The 18415-nt window shown below is 38.5% G+C and overlaps 1 protein-coding gene across 2 annotated transcripts in view; it reads right to left on the reverse strand.

Moving 5' to 3' along the window:
• The window catches only part of commd10 (COMM domain containing 10), a 65090-nt gene extending 46726 nt beyond the window's left edge, over positions 1-18364 (reverse strand). For both annotated transcript variants that reach the window (XM_005473451.4, XM_025897112.1), the window contains exons 1-5: positions 18209-18364; positions 15414-15504; positions 14044-14154; positions 13228-13383; positions 10506-10616 (exon numbers count right to left, since the gene is read on the reverse strand). In XM_005473451.4, coding sequence (XP_005473508.1) covers positions 10506-10616; positions 13228-13383; positions 14044-14154; positions 15414-15504; positions 18209-18237 — 498 coding nt within the window. In that variant the 5' untranslated portion in view covers positions 18238-18364. The remainder of the gene's footprint in view (positions 1-10505; positions 10617-13227; positions 13384-14043; positions 14155-15413; positions 15505-18208) is intronic.
• Positions 18365-18415: the final 51 nt, after the last annotated feature.

Consider the following 18415-nt stretch of genomic DNA (forward strand, 5'->3'; position numbering starts at 1 on the left):
TGTTGCTGCCTTCTTGGGGCCAGAGCTCATTTAAAATGAACTGAGGAGAAGTGTTCTGTGGTCAGATTAATCAAAATTTGAAATTATTTTTGGAAAACATGGACATCACGTCCTCTGTGCTAAAAACTACAGAGAGACCATCTGGCTTGTTATCAGTGCTCAGTTCAAAAGGCTGCATCTCTGATCGTATGGGGGTGCATTAATGCCTATGGACCTAGCAGCTTGCACATCTGGAAAGGTGCCATCAGTGCTGAAAGGTATATACAGGTTTTAGAGCAACACATGCTCCCATCCAGACAACATCTCTTTCTTAGAAAGCCTTACATATTTCAGCAAGACAATGATAACCCGAATACTGCCGCTACTACACCACCATGGCTTTGCAGTAGAAGAGGTGCGCCTGCAGTCCAGACCTGTCACCAACTAAAATTTCATGCATCATGAAATAAAAAATACAACAAAAAAGACTTGGACATCTTTCCTCTCCCAAAAGTCCAGAAACTGACTTCAGACGTTTACAGGCTGTTAAAAGAAAAGGGGAAGTGACACAATGGTAAATGTGGCCCTTTCCCAACGTTTTGAGACATGCTACTGCTGTCAAAAATGAAATAACCTTGTTTGTTAAAATGTTCATTTCCTTAGTTTAGACATTTAATATGCTTTTATGTTCTATTGTAAATAAAATATGTATAAGGTTTGAAAATAAGCACTTTCTGTGTTTATTTACCTTTTTACACAGCGTTTTTTTTGTTTGTTTGTTTTTTTGATTGGGGTTATATTTCTTTGTTCTTTAATTACTACATGTCCATGCTACAGTAGCGTTTGGTGCAGCTGACTATGAAATGAAAACGATTCAAAGCTTTTTAGAGAGCTGTAGGTACATATAGGCAAAAAAGAGGTCATTTTAGCCTATTACTAAGTGGTTGCTAGGAAACATGATGACATCATGATCTCTGATATGTACCTTCAGCCACCTAAGATGTACTTGCAACACACAGACAGAGATTTACACAATACTTGTGTGTATTTAAAATGGCCATTTCTTGTATGGCTGCCTGTTTTTAGACACCATTTGAGATGCTTGATTCATTTTTGTTAAATCAGAAAACAGGTTTTGTAGAAAATCGTGTTTATTTGTCCATCTCACAAATACAACGGATCGCATATGCTTCTGATCAGTCAATACAGCTGTCTGCACAGCAGGAGCAACATTTGGTGTTCCACTGGTGCTTTACAGTTGTAGTCAAGAGCCTAATTGAATCCATATATGTCTATACATGTGTACTGTGTATACATCTATACCCATGGTGCAGGTGAAGCAAATAAATTCCACTCTGAACATATAAAGTAATTTCAAAAGTACTGCTTTATCTTTCAACAGTCAAATACCAGTGTAGCATCAAAGAGGGTGGGCATTCAATAAGAAACTGGTGACAATTTGTTGATATAGGCAGAGGGAGCAGTCTTTGCCCTATCATTGCAAGTCAGACGACAGCAGTGTCAGGCTGCAACCCACTCATTATAATCATTATTTCAAGGCAGGCAAAAAGCCTATAGCTCAGATCCTTTCATTGTGATTACATCTCGTCACAGTGTGATGCAAGCAGACAAAGACAGCTCGGAAAACAAAAAGAACACGGCGACAATTACAATAGAAACCAGAAGAGTAAACATCCAGACCTGTTCATGATGGGATGATATGTCTACATTACTATCAATATCTGGCATTTGAATAAAGCAAAAACAGCCTTTTCATTCTGTATGCCTATCAGATAACTTTCACTGGAATGAATGGATGTGATTTGGCTCTATGCTTCTGCAATCAGTGCGTCTTGTTTAAACTCAAATAGATTTCTCACCCCAGCATAGTTCAGCCAAGTGGCAGAGCAGCTTCTCAAAAATAAATGCCAAAAAAATTAAAATGACGAACAGAAAAAACACACACACGCACATCTGAAAATGGCACTCTTAAGCATTTCTACCAGCTTCTACAAAATGGCCAACAGATTAACAGGGGATTAATGATTACTTCACAAACTGGGTGTAAAACAAACCAGGCTGAATAACCAAAGAGAAATAAAAGCTGATCACAGGAGTGGGAGAATAAAAGGGGGACGTTAAATCAATGAGATTTAAATGGGAGTTGCAGTTGGATTTGCAGGGTTGATGGTTCGCCTATCTGGGTGTCAAGCATGTACCGTGGGTGTGCTAAACAACATCCAAACATACCCAAATCCCCCAGGCGCCTTTTAAGAGGCGAAAGAATTTGGGAAGGGGATTGGCTGAGGAAAACAGGAGTGGAGGTTGGGGAGAGAGCGGGGTGGACAGGAGAGATATAGAGAGTGTGTAATGGGGAGATCGAATCAATGGGTACCCCCGGAGCAAATAGGAGCCATGACATCATCGTATGGCAAGCAGCAAGGAGTGGGGTGGCGAGAAGTTGGGGGGAGAAAGAGAGAGAGAAAGAGCGAGAGAGCGAAGGCAGAGACGAGAGCACCCACAGTCACCCATTCTGCATCTCGGGGCCCATCCACTAGAATGGATAAGAGCTGAACAATGCACTCTGAATGAATGGGATCCCAAATCCCACAGGAGAAAAACAAATCACCAGTGGGAAAGTGGAAGGGCGAGGGAGAGATGGAGAAAGAGACAGAGAGAGATGGAGAGAGAAAGGGAGACCCTTAAAAAGATGTGCACACAAAGCAACAAAGCATCTTGGGACATGTAGAGCAAGGCAAGTAGAGACTGAGACAAAGCTGCTTTTGTCCTTCCCGGCTGGTGGGTGGCTTGGTGTGAAGGATTTGAACGTGGTACCATTTACATCAAAGCTCTCAAATATATTGATTGGGCCATGTAATCCCTCAAATGGAAAAATGAAAAGGTTGGATCTACAGTGGATGAGTTGTTTTTTGGGTCTACATGACGACAGCATGTGGGAGGCAAGAATGAGGCCTTACGTAACTTGTCAGGAGGACTTCGAATTGTGTTTAAAGTTTGCCCCGCATCCTCGTGATGCTGCTTTGACAGAGACACGTGAGGCAAGCAGGGACGTTCAGGGAGGCTCTGATCACAGCACCTCCTTGCAGAAGTCGAAAAGGGATGTTTAATTGCGTGCCTCATCACACAGTGTTAATAAATAAAGTCACAGCCTTCACTGAGAGGGCTCAAAACGTGTGCCGAGTGTGTATTGTTGTGTGCTTTCGAACACAGAGCTTTCATTCCTCCTTCATTACAGCACTGGTGCTATAAGCCAAAACAGAGAAAATAAATTAGAATCACACAACAAAAAAACTCTTTCATGTTGGATGCTTTGATAAGAAAAACAGGTTTCCACAAACTACATTTAGTTGGCTTATACTTTGGAGCTAGCTAGGGACAACTTGACACACAAAAAAATAATAATACAAATTTATGAGATTCACTCATAAAAAAATCACAAATAAAAGACAGGAGAGAAAAAAAACTAGGTCATAAAATTTATTTGGGGATCGATAAAAAGGAAAAGCGCTGAAAGCGTGGACTGGAGTAAAACAATGCAAATTTGGAGGAATCAGACAGAATAAGACCCCGAAATGTGAATCAGGAATCAGAAATATGCTCTTTCTGAAAAGAAGCACTTGCGTATGAATGAGCACAATTAACAGCATGCGTATTTGATGCTTAGAAACACTCTGCCTACGAGAAAGAAGCCACTCTTCCGAGTCCAAATTTTATTGAGAGCTGTTTAAACTACCACAGCATCATCCACCATCCATCAGGAACAGTGAGGCAAAACAAACTCAATTGTTCCCTTTCCAGACGCTACAAGAAATGGACTGTTGACTGTTTTACTTTGGTTACAGTTTTGTCTTATAATATAGTGATCTGTTTGTACTCTGTGACATTTAAGAAACAGGTGAGTGCAGTTAAAATGACAGATGCATTTAAACACGATTTATATAGCAAAAAGCTGAGATTGTGAGGTCTAAAGCGAGCCCAGACATTGAAAAGAGGACCAGAGGAGACGCCTGTTAATAAAAATCAATGTTAGTGGACTGAAATTACCTGGAGTGAAATACTGTATCTCTCTGAGATCAGAGGTGCTGACCCTAATCTCTAACCTCTGAACTTCTTTTAAGTAACAAAGTATTTTCTCTATACTTACTCTAGCTACATTTTTCAATCAATTAATTGATTAGTCTACAAACTGTCAGAAACTGTGATAAATCCTCGTTTTCTGAAGCCCACAGTAAAATTCTCAAATTGCTCCTTTTATCAAACTAAACATTTGTTAAAGTTAAACAATAAAAAACAGCAAACATTTACATTTGAAAAGCCAGATATAGCAAATATTTGCCATTTTCATTTTATAATTAGAAATTACAAAAACAAAACAAATTCCGATTATCTTGGGTGACAGACACTTAGAGAAGATCCTCCTTGAGTTTGAGCTTCTCCTCTTCTCTCCTTCATGTGTATATTTGCTTTCCCTCTTATTTATTATGGGGAGGACGTCGCTAGGTTTGTTAAAACTGTCTGATTTTAAAGAAATATTTTATTTTTATTGTTATAAGTTTTGTAGAGTGAGTTTTCCTTATCAGGATTGAGGCTCTAAGGCCAGCAGGGTGTTGTATCAACCAGTCACTTGAGCCCCACAGTGAAATGAAAAACAACAAGACTGAATGAAACAAGTACTTGGGCGGCGTCCAGTGGAAACTCCAGCTCTAGGGGAAAAGCTATTCCTGCTTACAAGTTTTTGATTGAATAGGCCATAGGAAGAACATAAGAAAAATCTGTTGGGAAAAGTCTGGGATTTGTCTCAAAGCTGCATTTAGTACATTTTTTCCCCTTTGAGGCTTAAAAACTCAGAAGAGCTTTGCTTTATCAATTCTCATCAAGTCTGTCTGAAGCTATCAAGCAAAGATATCCTTTGAAGTCGGAGCCAGCATGTAGAGGGTACATTAGCTCGCTAGCTCTTACCCCGTGCTTTTGCAGCCTAGCATGCGCACAATAAATATTAAAATCGACAGAGTCTGCCTTGCAAGTGGATGTTCCGTATTATAATTTTCACCCTAGCCTTTGGTCAGCAGGCCAGTGGCTCATCCTAATGCCAAAAGATAGAGACAGACACCAAGAGCGGTAAAGGATTTTAATTTTAAGACTCATTAAAGTGACATCAAAATTTCCTTTTTATGAATGTATGTTTAGAAAACAAACTTAAGCATCCAAAGGTTTTTTAAATCAATCAGTCTATCTTAAGGTGGTCACAAGTAGCACCGCTAAAAGGGGTCAAAAGGCTGATTTGTAATATTGTTTTACAAGCTAACAAAAATTTTAAACAAATGCAGGCTGTGCCCACTTGAGTATAGCCACTTGTACTTTCCTCCATGGAATATCTGTCTTTTCCTCAAATTATTTATCCGAGCGTTTCAAAACAGAAAAAGACCCAGTGTGCTCCTTTAAGCACTGCTAAGGATGTAATATCCACTCACTCATAAAAAGCCTCCTCAAAAAGCCTCCATCAGAAGTGGGTTTTCTCTCTGTCCTATTCCCAAAGTGTTGTGCCGCACAAATTAACAGTGCAACTGATTGACGTGTTTACACTAAGCTGCTTATTCTGTGGCCAAATATTTTGAGTATGACTAATGGCCCTGCAAATGCTTACCTTACATCATATACTTAAAAGGATCGATTGATACTGTGTCTTTATTTTTTTTTGTCTCACATATATACTTTAGAAATTATGGCTGCCAATACCAAACATGCCCAAAATTTCAAATAATGAAGTTGGAATATGTACAAATAATTCTCGTGCTCTAAAAACTCAGGCTTCACTCTAGTCTAAACACTGAGATTCAGACAATCTTTCTTCTATACGATGTCAAACACAGTTCCTAAATATGATCACAGTCATGGTAAAATGAAGGTACACTATCTGTCAATTTAAATGTTTTATACAGGGCATAAGTTTTAAAAAATCTACTCCTTACTGGTCTAAAAAAATAATTCAGTATCAACAACATATGGCACATTACATCACATAATGCCATTATTTATTTAGTGTGATTAAACAAACCCCGACATTAAACAGAACCACCTTTAGCAGAAATAACCTGAATTGTTTTCTGTGTGACTTTATTAGTCGTTCAAATCATTGTGAAGGAATTTTAGCCCGCTCTTTTTTACAGCTTCAATTTATTGAGGTCATTTGTTTCTCCACAGCTCTCTTAAGGTCCTGGCACAGCACTTAAGTCAGGATGAGGTCTTGACTTTGGACAACTGCAACACCTTGACTATTTTGTTTTTCAGCCATTCTGTTGCCGGTGTGCTTGGCATGATTGTCCTGTACTATAACAAAATATTGCCCAAGCTTCAGCTGTTGGACAGATGGCCTCACATTAGACTCTACTTTGGTATACAGAGGAGTTCATGGTCGACTCAGTGACTACGAGGTACCCGGGTCCTGTGGTTGCAGAACAAACCAAAATCGTCACACCTCCAACACCATGCTTGACTACTAGTTGGTTTAATAAACAGTACATGGCTGCTACTTACCCTCATAACTCCTGTGAATGCATTAACTTTACTTAGTTTTTCACACTGTCTGTTTTTGTTAAATAAATAATGACATGGTGTAAATAGGTCACGTGGTGTTTTTCATCTTTTAAGACCTGTTAAGGACTAGATTCTTTTTTATTATATCCTGATACTTAAAACATTAGAAATGAAATTAGGTGTACTTTCTTTAAATCTCCAATCATCTCCGCCATCTCTGTGAACACCGAACCCCCGCCCACCTTGTGTTCAAATCCTTTGCTTTTGAGAGGCAGCCAGTATTTCCGCACCTCAGAGATAAATAAGATAAATAAAGATTATTTTCAACTGTGAATAATGCAGAGTTTCTGCAGTTTAGTTCAAGAATAATCCACTTTAATGTTTTACTTTCAGCGCCCTTTTTATCTTTGGCTTTCTTTTATCTATTATTGAAATATTCTCCTCTTGCATGTTTGCTTTCTGTAAGCTGTATCTTTTTACAAATTCAATAATCACAGAAAAATAATAATATCTTATTAAATACTTTGTGGCCCAGTCATGGTGTGATCATGAAAACATATGGCTAAAAAAAGATCTCACTTCCTCAAGTTTTCAACACTTACGTTTTTGTCTCTGCTGCTGTACAAAATTGTGCCATCTGGTTTGTTGGCATGTTGGTTTGTTGTACTAGAGATGCAAATACAGAAATTTATGAAACTAAGAATCTTATTTTTTTGTCAGTTTCTTTCATTCATAACCTACCGGCATATTTGAAGATTTTCAAAAAGTTTTGCACCAAAGGATAAACTCAGCAACTTGGAGAATGAAAGGGAGACGTCCATGTGGTGCTACAAACTCAAGCAGTCCAGTATGCATGCAGCAGATGCTGGGTAGAAAGCCAGTATCTGCTTTACGCATCGTTATTTCTCTAAAGGCAAAAGTCTCACAAACAACACACCTCTGACATAAAATGGAAAAAACTATGCATTTATATCTGAAGGTCTATGCAGCTGGAAATGTTTAATCGGGTTATCTGCAGTCTAGCTAGCATGCCAACAAAAACCTTCTCAAAATACAGATAAAAGCAGACATTCCTGTTTCTCAGAAGCTCAGAAACACTTCCTGTCGTAAAGTCGCATGCCATACATACTACTATTATGAGGACCTCACATAGCCTAATACAAACTGCATGAGAAATTTCAGCAAATTCTCACTCTCATCTTTCAGTTGCCGTTCTCGAGTTTTCTTTGTAGTCTTTTCTCTATTGTTTGTCCTTGCTATCACCTTCTGCTGCATCCTGATCTTCTCCCTTCCATCATCTGCTCACATCAAGTTTTCCCCCTAACTTTTCTTTCCTTTTGACAGCAGATCAATCAAGTCATTTTTCTGTCTCAGCCCCCTCCCCACTGGGATAACAATGCAACAGGTCTTGCGTCATACCTTCACTGAACGAGGCCAATCTCACCGGTCCTTATGAGGGTAAACTAGAGCTCTCACTCCTGAAATATTAAGGAGTGCATGAGAAGACATTTATGCCTGTGTGCCGATGTACTGCAGTGCTTCCTCTGTTTTCATATCTGAAACAGCAACTTTTCACCGAACCCGATACAAATTCAGTTATGAGGAAAATAGCATCTCACATGGGTGAGGTCACACAATCATTGAAACAGAAAATATAATCCATAAGTTCCGTGTTGGTCCACACACTTTAGAGACAGAGGGTGTTATGAAGATCTTCCCCTGATATTATATACTTCAATAAAACACAGAAACAAATATAAAAATCCACTGCACTCACTTTTAATTTCAAGTATGCCTTCTAACATCTTATCCACTCTACTGCAGATACACTGTACGTCACATATAGTTTGGAGAATGAGATGTGAAGCCCCCTGGCAGTCCTCCTCCTCAGGAAGAGTGCTAATGAAGTAGGAGGCCAGTCGGATGAGAGAGTCTTACTCTCCACTTAGGTTCCAAGCAATCAATAAAACACAAAGTGCCACTGTTGCCATCCCCTTACACATCTTTTGCTTTCTTTTCTTGATCCCAATTTTCTTCAGTATTTCTATCCTCTTTAATTGTTTTACTTGTTTTCACTTCCTCTCTCACCTTCATATCTCAATATTTCTGTCCTTGTCACCTCTTAATTCTCTGCTTTCTTCCATTTGCTGTTTTCCCTTCCCCTCGCCATTAGACAGCCAGCACTGACGGTGCTATAAATCTGTGCTGTAATTAGTATGACACTTGCAGCAGAATTTCATTTCTATTCACAACTAATTTACTTCTCCGTCATTGCAGTGTTTTGACATCTCAAAAGTTTTACTGAGGGATTCTCAGAGTTTGGAAGCAAACAAACTTACTGTCAAGAAACTCTAATCAGAAAGCACCAATGGAAATTTAAAAGAAAAGTGCACGCTCAAAGTACCTTAATACAAACTTAAACGAGGAATCTTATCCATCTCAGACACTTCACTGCCCCTGAGGGCTGCTTTCCAACCTGTGAGGCAACAGTGCCCCCTGTAGGTCAACGGTGAACGTGCACCTCAATGATGTTCAGTGAAGTTGATCCCTTTACACTTTTAACCAGCCTTGTTTTAGCCCCCCAGCTATCTCCTCCCACAAGGGAAATTGTGTAAGTGGATTTAAATAAATTAATACCTCTTCTGCAAGGCCTAGGGAGAACACAGAAGAAAACCATAAAAAAAATAACGTACTGCTGTTGCATTCACAAAGATAAAGCAAAACACATATTTTTTTCTGGTTGACGCCTATAGGCCCGCATTTAAGACGACAGCAGTTTGAATATGTCATGCCTAATTCTACGTTTAGACTGAGCCGACATTCTCTAGGGTCTGAATACAAAGCAGTGTGCAAGAAAGACACTTGACTAGTCAGCTGGAACACCACTATCCAGGCTGTGGGGATAATCAGTCCCACCATTCTGAGACAAAAAACTGCTTTACAAGAAACCGTTCAAGTGCCCAAAGGCCAAAAATGAATTTTTAGTATCTGTGCCAACAAACAAAAGTTGTGTGCAACACTCATAGTCGGCAGAATACATTTCAAGTATTTCTCAAAAAAAAAAATCAACAACATTTCACTAAGTATGTTTTCATGTTTGAGGCTGAGCTTGTTAGGAGAATTAAATCATTAAGACTCAAGAAAATGTTTCAATTAAATCTCAAACTTCAAAGGTTGAAAATCATTTAATGTTAAAAAGACACTGTCTTTTGAGTTCTGATTGCTTTCACTGCAGCTACAGAGCTCTACCTCTCCCAGTGGAAAAAAGAAGAAATGAGTGAGGGAGGCTCATGAGGTCTCAGTTATCAGAGTAACTACATGGTTTTAGCTAATTGGGATCCAAACAAACTCTGAATAAAAATAAATAAAAACAGGAAAATGCTTTGATAGAAAACAAAAAGTCAAAACAATATTTAGCTCATGCTTCCTGGTGTTTTCCTTTAGAAGAACAAATTTTTAAGGTTAATTAGATTGCTGCTTAATTATTTGTCCTACTATTTGTGGGCAAAAATTGCCTATTAAGAATCTTGATGAAGAAACTCACTAGTGACCTCAATAAGGCAGGCGCCGAGACTAAATCTAAAACATATTCCAACACAGCTTAGATGCTGGGCATTCAAACAATTCAGTGCTGCTAACAAAACAATGCCCCAACATACTGACCAATTTCAACCACACAATAAGTCTCTCAAGAGAACAAAAAGACCCAGGAGGTTTCCGATAACAAGCTCCCTGATCTCTGATCCATACACTACAGTTACCCTGGAGCTAGATGCAAGTCTACCTCTGGGTCAAGACAGAGACCAGAGGGATTAGCAAAAGAACAGAGAAAGACTGATGGTGCCTCTTAATTGACATTTACAAAGAACAGCTCTGTGATCAAAGTGCACAATAAGACTTGGAGCAAATAGGATGTTTACAATAGATAAGTAAAGCTATAAGAAAAGCAGACTGTCTGTTTGTGTCCATACCTCAGACTCTTCACCCTGGAGCCCCAGCTGGAGGACGGCACTGGGAGACTTCAGTCTGGCATGGCTGGACTGAGCCATCTGCAGGTTCAACTGCCAGCCAACATACTCCAGCTGAAACACACAAACAGTTTTAGAATTAACATAACCGTAAAAATAACGTCTCACACTTCAGTGTAATAACTGCCTCAGGCAGCTTTTCAAAGACTTAAAAAAAGTGCTTTTCCCATAAAATAATTGCTATTTTATTATTACTTCTGCCTCATCCTCATTATCTTGGTACTTTTGACCTGATTTTTTTTATCCTTCATTTCCTTCTCATTGTTTTTCCCGTTTTTTTTTTTATGTTTTATGTTTCCAAAGCACTTATTAGTCAAATTAATCAGCATTGTACTTTTTTTTCCAAACTTCATGTTAACATTTTGCCATATTGCTTTGTTACAAGGACAAAGGAAAACTGAAAACTGTTGTATATGCCGCATGGCCACGTTTTTGTAGACTTTTACTTCATCCCTTCATCCAAACTTTCCTCCAACAAAAGTGAAAAAAGGACGGTCTACGTGATGTGATGTGAACTCGTAAAACTTGCAGTGTCTCCTTATACCAACCTCACCAATTCCCCCACCTGCTTGGTTGATTTAATGACAGACACTTCACCAGTCAGCTGAAGCAGTGTGATAGATTAGCAGCGGTGAGTCAAGGCGGGGCAGTTAAGTGTTTTATGATGCAGCGAGAGGCCATAATAATAAACCATGTGTGACTTATTGGTTGTGGATGCATCACAGCACAGGTGTGAGGTGGGGAAGGACTGAAATGCATTTATTTATACTGTAGAAACATTCAAATTAGCAGGAATAAACATTACAACTCTGCGGTCGTTGGTCTTTAAGTCTCTTTATATGTAAAGGAATCAATCTGAATACATTTAATAAACACCTGCAGTATTTTATTATCTTGTAGAAGATAGGCCAAAATAAATGAGCATTCTAATAGTACAATACATGGGCGTTGCTTTCTAACACATTTCTGCTTTTTCTGCTTGATCATAGGTTAGTTTGCTCATTTTTAGATTAAAAAACAGGAAATGAAAGGAACTGTCCCCGACAACCTCACATGAAGGAAAAATTCTTAATTCTCTGTAAACAGCAGAGTTAATTAAAACAGCAAATAGTCCATTCAATCACACAACAGCCAGTAGCAAGCATAGAGATTAACTTGAGGTCCTGTTCCCACATGTGTGATATTTATATTATTTTGGTATTTAGTTCTCACAACTACTTAAATCACTGGGGTGATGCGGTTTGTGTTTATTTGTAAGACCGTTGCTCATTTCTGCTGTGCATTCAAAAAACTATTTACTTAATTTGTCAATCATGACACACACATATATATTTGACACCAGCACTGAGCTTACAGCTACATCTCGCATATTTTCCTTATTGATTCATCTGCTGATTGTTTTGTCGTTTGCTCTGTAAAATGCCAGAACACAGGGGAAAATGTCATTTATAATTGCCCAAGGTGGGATCTTCAAATGTCAGCTTTTTGTCCAACCAACCAAAGATATTGCATTTACAATTGTGATATTATCAGTGAAGAAAAAAAGACCCAAGTCCTGATATTCCAGAGCCTGAACTCTACAAATTCTTTGATACACGCAATTAATTGCTTAATCAAAAGTGATGCCAGTTAACGTTCAGTTGGTTAACTAACAGTTTTAGCTTTATTGTTCACACCCAGTTCTGATATTGAGCAAGAAATTTATGACTTTATGTTCAATGAGCATGTGGCAGAAATGACAAGATGCCTGCTGAATAGAAATGGTGTGTATGAATATGAGAATCAATTTAATCTCAAATGTGCATGTGAGACAAAACATATTAGTTTAATTATTACAGTATTAGTATAATTACGACTCTATTCTCAAGGATCAATAGCTGTCACATCCTTCCACGTATAAATTCATTAGGGAGCGAGGGGAAGATTTGCCAGACACGAGCAGGTGAGACATATAAATGTCTGACAACAGCAACAGCCCCAGCATAATGTGACTGATGTGTACATGCTGCGTATTTATTCTGTGTTTGATCTTAATTCCCTTGTCTCTGAAAGGAATGCTGTTTGAAGTGTCGCTCTTTAATCAAGTTATAGGGCGAAACAAGTTTTAAAATTAATGAAACAACTTGTGTGAGCTTTGAAAGAAGTCTTTGTAATCCAAATGGCTGGAAAGAACTCACATAAAAGCAGGTCAGTCTTAATGTGGACAGTCTGATGCTTATTTTCAATTCAGTATCACATTATGAATTCAATAGAACTCGGCTCGCGATGAAAATAAAATATAACGGGCAGCTTTGGGTTTCAAAGACGTTATAGCAGGTGTAGTCCAAGTTCAGGTATATCAACACTAATAATGTTCCCAAAAAAATATTACACAGTATACTGTATCGCTTGCTTTTACTGATCCTCCACAGACTTACGGCAACTAAAATTCTATTTCTCATTTACACCAGCACAGGCACAACTGGTGGATGAATGACAAGAATAACTGTTTTACACGCACTGTAGTGTGATGGATGCAGTTTCTGCATCAGTGGTAAAACTCTTGTTTGGATAGATTGTTTGTAAAACATAAACAACAAACTGTAAAGGGTTTGCTGTGTATATTCTGCTAAATAAAAATAAGCAGTCTGATGCTAACGAGGACAAAAAAACCCTTAGCCTGTACCTTCTTCGGGGCAAACAAATTACGTTTCAGTTTCTCCACCAGTTCGGGTCCAGTAGTTGCCCAGGTCTGAGAGAACACCTCAGCCTTCTCTGGGGCTAGATGGACCATCTCCAGCTGTTGTTGCAAAGAGGCCGGCTTTACGCTATGATACACTGCCTAGTAAAGGTGATGAGAGAAGAAGACAGGATGTGTTAATCAGCATCAAATGTAATAATTTACATGGGGTTATTGTGCAGTTACAGTTATAAAAGAACAATCCATTTAATCTAATACCAAACACAACATTGGAAATACAACTACTCGCAACACAACAGTGACCCCAGGTGGAGAAATAGGCTCACTGTGTGATTCAAAAGCTACAGTACAGACTCCATGCCAATCTCCTCGTACTAAGATATTTAGAAAATATGTAAAATAAGCGCTGTGCATCATTTGAGTCACTTTTTATGTGCACTGCAGGAAAAACAATGTAAAAACTTGTAAACATGCCTGGTCACGTGACTTTGGTGAACCATCTACAGAAGACCTCACTTATCGCTCTTATATTTATCTTTCTTACAAATACACCAAAGAACAGTAACACATTTAAATGTACAGAAATGTTTCTATCTGCACTGCAGCAACATATCTAAGTGGATTCAAGTCATGTCTTTGTTCACCACCACACAAAACCTATTTCTTATTTTGTCTTCTCCATCATGTTTAACAGCCATGTTGCCTGTTAAAAATTATATTATATTCTCAAACTAGCAAAAAGAAAGTCCAGCTTATCAAGATAAGCACAGCCGTAACAAAGGATGTCTGGTGACCACTCACTTGCTCTAATATAAAGGCAGAAGTTTCCAAGACTAGGTTGAGAGCATTTTTATCCAATGAGAGAGCAGCCTGGAGTTTTTCCTCCTCTTCCTCACTGAACGTCCGCTCTCCCTGTGTAGAAAAAAGCCCAATGTAATGTAAAAGCATCCTGAAATAATAACTAAGTATATGAACGAAAGGCCACTGTCTGCTTGACAATCAAAAAATTTTCAGAATTAGCTTTAAAACACAGTATGTGGGTGTCAGTGTTAATCTGACAAGTCTGACAACAACAAAGGTTTTCCTTGAAAGGAGCTTATATTCATAAGCAACATACAGTATTATACTCATATTACTCACACTAATGTTTTGCTGCGCGCGGCTCCTCTGCTGCCACTCGTGAGTGACAGTCAGTTCAGTCAACAAACAGATTTTTATTATAGTTTTATTTTTATTTTGGATATTTTTAAACCAAAATATGCAACATTGCAGTATCACAATTTCCAAAGTTAAGTCCTTGTCACTCTGCTTTCTTCAACTTATCCAATTCAGGGTCATATAGCAGCTAAAGCCAATGTCCTATCTCAGTAGTCATAGGGTAAGAAGGGAGGTACATCCTGGATAGGTTGCCAGTTTAACAGGGCTAACATAGAGAGACAGAGAGAAAACCATTCACACCTATGGCCAATTTAGAATTGCCAGTTAACCTAACATGAACATGGCTTTGGAGGAATCCAGAGTACCTGGACATAACCCACAAAGCAAGAACATCACAGGTTTGAATGCTTCTGAGTTTGCAAGTTCTCTCTGGGCCTGTGAGCCAATGGTGCTAACTACTGTACCACTGTGCCACCAGTTAAGTAAATAAAGCCCCTAGTCTTTATTTAATGTGGATGCTAGGTCATGGATAGACTGAGGCTTGTAGCACTTGACATCAGACATGCAAAAGGTTGAAAAACTGCTACTGTATGAATAAAAAACAAAGCATAAACTAACAAGGAGTTAAAATATTCATTCTAATTTCATAAATATCAACAAAACAATTCATCCGCTAGGCTGAATTGCAGCATAAGAACATTAAATAATGTGATCACCTGTTGATACATGTCAAAATGTCTATGGCATTAAATATTATTATTTTAAAAAGTTGCACTGCCACCCATTAGCACTTCAAAAAAATAAAGAAACCACGCAAAGAGTCCCTTGAATAAAACATTTAGTTTGACGAGTCAATCTTGTGACAAACCAGAAAGATTAGCAGATTCAGGTCTGCGTGTGCATTAATTAGAGTCAAGTGTGAGCGATGCTCCAGTAAGTCTTTATGCATGCACGACAGCTTTGCTGCGAAGCCTCTCATCTTTGGCACAGATAACATTGTGCAGTCTCCATACCTTCAGATGAAGCTTCTGTATGATGCGGGAGATCAGTCTGGAGAACTTGTTCACATCAATTGCATTGATGAAAGTCACTGCTTCTTTTATGCTGTTTAAGAAAAAAATAAGAGTCACAAGTGTTAATGACACTGATGTAGGACATTCTCAGATCTCTTAGTTAAGAATCAGAGTTCAGGGCTCAGCATGAAAGATGGTTCTCTGACTGTCATTGAATTTCAAAGGCGCTTCTAACTAAAAACGTAAAGTGCTGATTGTTTTGTACCGAAGTAGCAGATCTTACAAGGTAAAAAAGAACATCAGCTGTAGTGTGAAGAGTGCATGGCAGTGTAAAATGAGGCTATGTACTACAGAGTGAATGTAGAATTCTGGGATAATACTAATAACAATGTGGCAGATACACATGTTTTGATTTTGTTGTCATTTATTTCATGTTTTTAAGCCAGACAGATGCATGAATGATCCTTGTAAAAAAAATAACTGAAATTTAAAGGTCTTTCATTTCTTCATCACTATATTTGAGCATCTAGCTCAAAATTGATGCCAGAGCTAGATGAAAATTATGCACCTACTTCGGTTTACTAGCAACATATCAGTAAAATCACTGGGTACAAAAACAGCATCTTAGAGAGACAGAGACTATCAGAGGTAAAGATTGGCAGAAGTTCACCAATCTCCACAAAGAGAATCTGGAGAAATCTCTGTGCACGAGGGACAATTAAAAACAGGGATGATTCTGTCATAAAAATCACTGCATACGTCTGTGAATGCAGTTCCCGTGTCATCCACAAATACAGATTAAAGCTCTAGCATATAAGAAGAATTCACATGTGAAGATGATCCAGAAATGCTGCTATCTTCTCTGGGCCAAAGCTTAATTCAAATCGACTGAGGCAAAATGGAAAACTGCTCTGATGAATCGAGGTTTGAAATTCTTTTTGGGAAAACGTGGACGCCACATCATCTGGGTTAAGAAGAAAAGTATCAGTGAGCTTGTTATCAGCACTAAGGTCAAATGCCTGCTTCCCTGATGGTCTGTGTGTGCATATGTGCACCGGCAACTTGCACATCTGGAATGTCTAAACCCATAGATACGTTTCAGTGCTGAAGGGTATATGCTTCCATCCAGATGATGACTTTTTCAAGGAAGGCCTTCTCATATTTCAACATGACAATGGTAAACTGAATACTGCAGCTAATACAACAGCACGGCTTTGTAGCAAAAGAGAACTGTCACCAACTGAAAACATCTGGAGCATCATGATTTCGAAAATACGGCAAAGAAGACTCAGGACTGTTGAGCAGCTAAAATCCCAAAAGTCAAACAACTTGTCTCCTCAGTTGCCAGATGTTTATGTACTGTTGTTATAAGAGAGGATACCATGAAATTAACCTTCATGAAATAATGAAAAGTCTTAGTTTACAAATTTGATATTTTTTAATGTTATATTACTCCCAGATCATTGCCCATTGTTTTATTTAATATTGCACAATATCCTAGATAGATAGATGCATCTCAACCATGTCTATCTATCATCTGTCTATCTATGGTTGAGTGCACTGGCTCCTGGAAGAGATCTATCCTCTTGGGCTACATAGGCTAAAGGTTATCACCGAGTAAAGCCTGATGGAAACAGGAATATTAAGACTGTTACAAATACAGATAATCAATTATTTAAAAGTCCAACATCCTGACATACTGGCCGATATTTTTTTCTTTCAGACCCACTAAACATAAACAGATTTCCCTAATTTTTATAATATGTAGTGATTTATGTACTCGTTTACACTCAGTTTGTCTCATTTGTAGTATTTGTATTTCTTTCCAAAAGGGAAGTTGCAGAGTGCCCTCTGGTGGACCAGTTATGCAACATCAACACTCATAATATGGTTGAAGGGTGTTTCAGCAGTCTCTTCTTTACTCTTTCAATGTTAATTTATCAGCCGTTATAAGTTGCGATACTAATAGATATGCTGCAGATAAATCAGCCAGGCTATGTCCGTTAGAACCATTTTCTGAGCGATCCTGCTTCACAACCAGATTCAAAACCTGCAAGCAAAATACCCCAAACAGCATAGTAGTGACACCAGATCCCCTTAGTGCAGGATTCAGGGGTTCAGACCTTTTTGTTTTGTTTTTGTTTAGATTTTTTTTAAATGTATCTTGATCGTAAACTGGCCTTTTTTTTTTCTTTCGTCAAAAAGTTAAAAAAAAAAAGTTTAAATCTCTTGCAACTACACTACATACAGAAAGGCTAAATGGGTAAAAGTTTTTTTTTATTCAAATCGGTTACACGATATGATTTCAACTGTCTTATAAGTGGTTTAAAAGGGGGCCAATACTCCTGCCCAGTTTCAAGTTGTAGTAGTTTTGTTTTTTTAACCATAAGTAGTAACCTGTACAGACTGAACTCGGATTTTACTTAACCCGGCACCCCAGTAGTATTTTTATTTTACAAAGACACCGCTTAAGCGGAGTCATTATGCGCATAAGTTCGACCACTGTACCACAGGATGAGTCGTTTACTCCAGCCCACCAACATACTTGCTAATGTTACCATACCAGACTGAGAAAACGCGTAAGGCTAAAATGGAAGAAGGCGCATTTGTGCAATTCAATCTCACCAAAATAAAAAAAAATAAAAAAAGATAAATATAGATATCTTTTGCTAATATGTATTAATGCAACAAATTACAATATCGACTTTTGCCATGCCCTCGTATGCTACAGGTAGCTCAGGGTTTGCTACAAGATTAAATGTCGTTACATGTAATTGTTTTCGGGGGGGTCCCACCTTTGTGTTTCTTTTATAATGGAAGTCATTGTAGTCTGCGTCCTTAAAAATTAGTGAATGAAGAGTTGAAAAGCGTCAAAGCCACAGCAGCATCCTCACACTGTTGACATTCCGGCTTCCTGTTGTCACAAGACGAGTCACGTGACCGTCAAAGCTGCGCGGAGATGCGCAGTCACGGCAGAGAGTGGGGTCGTGCTGGCTGCTGTT

This window comes from Oreochromis niloticus, linkage group LG12 (assembly GCF_001858045.2).
Source record: "Oreochromis niloticus isolate F11D_XX linkage group LG12, O_niloticus_UMD_NMBU, whole genome shotgun sequence".
Classification (NCBI taxonomy): domain Eukaryota; kingdom Metazoa; phylum Chordata; class Actinopteri; order Cichliformes; family Cichlidae; genus Oreochromis; species Oreochromis niloticus.